The sequence below is a fragment of the Microtus ochrogaster genome, chromosome 17 (assembly GCF_000317375.1).
Source record: "Microtus ochrogaster isolate Prairie Vole_2 chromosome 17, MicOch1.0, whole genome shotgun sequence".
Lineage (NCBI taxonomy): Eukaryota > Metazoa > Chordata > Mammalia > Rodentia > Cricetidae > Microtus > Microtus ochrogaster.
Window position 1 is genome coordinate 22,014,316 of NC_022019.1, and position 3,800 is coordinate 22,018,115.

Here is a 3,800-nt window from a genome sequence, read left to right on the forward strand (position 1 = left end):
CACCTCCATCCTCCATGTAAACACGGAACACTAGTGTTGTCCATAACCTTGTAACTGATGATGTCCTATGGAATCTTGGGATACGTAGTCTTCTGTCTCCCCAGATACCACCCTAGCTCAAGTTGCTACCATCTTTCCTGACCTCTGCAATGACTTCCAACTGCTCTACTCAGACTCTTCTTCAATCCCTTTCCTGCAAGAAACTCAGATTTGGCCTTTAACTAAAAGCAGATTGGATGAGATTATCCCCTGGTTAAAGCAAACCAGGAACGACTTCTTGCTAAATTCTCAAGGGCTACCATGACCTGCAGAATCTGGTGCTAGAAAATTCTTCCCCTCACCCAGAAACTCCCTCATGATTTCCAAAGCTCCCTGGCTCAATCACAAGGCTTTATCCCAGGCCATTCTTTATCTGACATAGAGCTCTCGCCTGCCACATGGCCCACTTTCTCCATAAGCTCCAAAGGTATTTCCTCAGAAAGAATGTCTTTGGCACCTCAAGCAGATAATCTTAACCATGAGCGTATGCCACGATCTTCTGAGAACGTATTGAAACACAGATGAGAGAAAAATCAAATCCCCATTCAACAAATAAAAAACAGCAAAAACCCTACCCCCAGTGAATAAATCAGCTAATGAACTGAACAGGAAGTTTTTTGCTTGCTTGTTTATGTTTTTCAGGACAGGGTTTCTCTGTGCAGCTTTGGTGCCTGTCCTGGAACTCGCTCTTTAGACCAGGCTGGCCTGGAACTCGCAGAGATTCATGGGCCTCTGCCTCCCAAGTGCTGGGACTAACGGCGTGCGCTACCACTGTCCAAACGGACAGTTCTTAAAGCTTTTTAAAAAATAATCAATATCCTTGGCCATTAAGGTACTGCAAATCAAATAGGAGTCTATCTTACGCCAGTCAGAACGGCTATGGTCAAGGGGGAAGGGGATAAAGCAACAAAAACAGATGTTGGTGAGGGTATGGTGAAAGAAAAACCCCTCTCCACTTCTGGTGGGACTATAAATTGTGAGCACACGGAAGTCATCACACCCCAGAGGTGCACGTACATTCATGGTTACCACTTCACTGTTCAAACAGCTAAGAAGTGGACCCAGCCTAGATGTAGCTGTAACCATGACTACGCAGGCATCTCTGGGTTGTGTTTTATAGGAAAATGACAGGAGCTGGGAATCCGCTCCAAGAGAAGGCTTGAGGCCACTTTTACCACACATAAATACTTCACGATAAGAGATCAAGAAGAGTTGTTAAGAAGAGATCAAGGCAGGCCAGTTCAATATCCTTTAGGCAGATAAGATGATGACAGAAACTGAACTTTACTTTTTACCAAGAGAAAGATGGGAAAAGGTTGGTTAAAGAAAAGCGCGGGTCCCCTGGCAGAAGCGTCAGGAGACAAGACTCAGCAAAGGACCCAGGAAGCTCTTGGAGGGAGAATCACAAAGACACAACAAACAAGGTGCCATTTCCCACAGGTTGTCCCAGAGAAGAAAGGCTAGAGATGCCAGACCAGTTAGGACAGGAAGATATTGAAAAGCAGATGTCACTAACAAAGACTGGGATGTTTTCCCAGGAAGAGACCCCACGCAGGGGCACACTGACAAGAGTGTCACAGGTCACCTTGGGAGAGCTGATGGCTGCTGAGATGTCTCCTCCAGATGGTCCATCTTGGTCCTCTGGGGCTTTCCGGTTCTCACGCACCTCAGGATGGTCTCTGGGGTGACTCCCTCTGGGGGCAGTTTCCAGAATGTTCTGCCAGTCTCCAGGAAAAGCCAGCATTTATGTGGTCAACCTGCAAACATGGTGAATTCAAGTCTATCCTGGAACATGTTTCCAGGAGAGTGGGAGGGGAGTGAAACATTGGGGAACCAATGAAAGATCAGTCTGTGTCTGGGGAACCAATGAAAGATCAGTCTGTGTCTGGGGCAACCAATGAAAGATCAGTCTGTGTCTGGGGGAACCAATGAAAGATCAGTCTGTGTCTGGGGCAACCAATGAAAGATCAGTCTGTGTCTGGGGAACCAATGAAAGATCAGTCTGTGTCTGGGGAACCAATGAAAGAGCAGCTGGTAGCTGAGGAAAGATCTCTCCATTTGGCACAGATGGTTAGATGTCTGGTTAGATGTTTAGAATCCAGAGGATGCTTTAGCTGGAATTGTTTTCAACGCAGGCATACCCAAGGCCTAAAGTCAGCAAACTTTGGCTCCATAGTGCTTTTAGAAAAATCGTTTGAGAGAGAATGTGGGACAAGAGAAAGCAGATAGGGTTTGAGTCCTGGAGCCCGGAGCACGAACCGTTAGACCACAGGATCACGTGGGCTTGGGGTCTCGAAAAGCTAGATTTGGGAACTAGTTATCTCGGTTTTTAGATATGAACTTCTAGCTGGTTTTCTCCATGTGTGATAGTTTTATGGTCTGGAAAAGGGGTGTTGTAGCCTCCTTGTAGGGAGGGCTTGTAGGGCTGTGTGGTTGGGAGATAAAATGTACATTACAATGAGTCCTCGGGACACGGTAAGTGGAACAGTAGGAAGAGACCTCGCTCTCACCCCGCGGGCTAGACCATAACATGTTCCTTCTAGAAGCAGAGCAGAGGTTCCCTCTGTCCCCAGCTTCTCTGTGAGATGCAGCTGATCAAGAAGAGGCTGGTGTTTGCTAGATCAGAGCGCCACCCTCCACTATGTCTGTCTGCACCAGCATGAAGTGTTGCTACTGAAGGGGTGTGAGCGTTTACAACTTCGGTCACAGCCTAACAGGGGAGGTGCAGCGAGGCCCCGTGAAGAAGAGCCAGGTGCATGATTACAACAATAAGAAGAAACATAAAACCACTGAGCATTTTGTATGTTAAATGTCAATTGTCAGGAGGAGCTGTCATGAGGATTGTGAGTTCAGAACTAGTCCCATCCTCTTTAGCAATGGAAGACACGAGGCTTAGAGCTGACATCAGTAACTTGGACACAGCCACATAGCTGGGAAGCAGGTGGCAGACCCAGGTTTCAGTAGAGGCTGGGTTTGGTGTTGGAACTCTCAGCCTCTGAGCTAACTCTGTCCACTTGGTGGCTTTCAGCCACCACACTCTAAAATGCACACCTCCCTGTGTTCCTGGAAGGGCTCAGTGAACAGCAGCCTCTCACAGTGGCCTTAGCTGTTGCAAAAGGTCCTGTTGCGGTGACTGAGCCTTGGGTTCAAAGACATGTCACCACAAAGCTGGTGAGCACACAAGGGTCACACAGGAAACACAGGGTAGAAGACACTAAGGGGAGACATTCTCTGTCCTTCAGCACGTCTCTGGCCTATTCATTACTCAGTTTTTTTCCCTCCCCCATAGCATTCTGAATGTAAAAGGCCAGCCTTAAGGAAGGTCAGGGTGGGACCCTACTGGAAATAGACATCCCATAGCATCCACTGGGGACAGAGCTGGACTATCTGACACTGGAGTCTGGGCGTGGGGAAGAGTTCATGCCCTGCCAGGAACATCCAGAGAATCGCCTCGCATCAGTTCTAAAAAGGCTGTCCTGAAAGAGAACCTGCCTGTGACATGCTATCTCTGTCCTCATCCCCAGCTCCCCAGGCAGAGTCCCCAGGGAGTGCAGGAGAGTGCAGTCTGTCAATTGACCAACAAAAGCCAGGTCCCCACCCAGAAACAGGGGAGCTGGCAGGCTGCATGGTGCCAAGTAAACAGAGCAGACTCTGTGCTCAAAGCTTTAACTACGGGGCGAGAGGCCAGATCCAATTGACGATTTAGTGAGCCAAGATGGCTGCTGCTTTCCACATGTAGATAAAGAAGTCAGAAAATCAGC

General features: G+C 48.2%; 1 protein-coding gene across 1 annotated transcript in view; it reads right to left on the reverse strand.

The window, feature by feature from the left end:
- Serp2 (stress associated endoplasmic reticulum protein family member 2) overlaps positions 1-3,800 on the reverse strand; it is a 20,949-nt gene that overhangs the window by 5,407 nt on the left and 11,742 nt on the right. Inside the window, 2 exon segments of the mRNA XM_026783254.1 lie at positions 1,625-1,740; positions 1,743-1,796. Coding sequence (XP_026639055.1) covers positions 1,625-1,740; positions 1,743-1,796 — 170 coding nt within the window.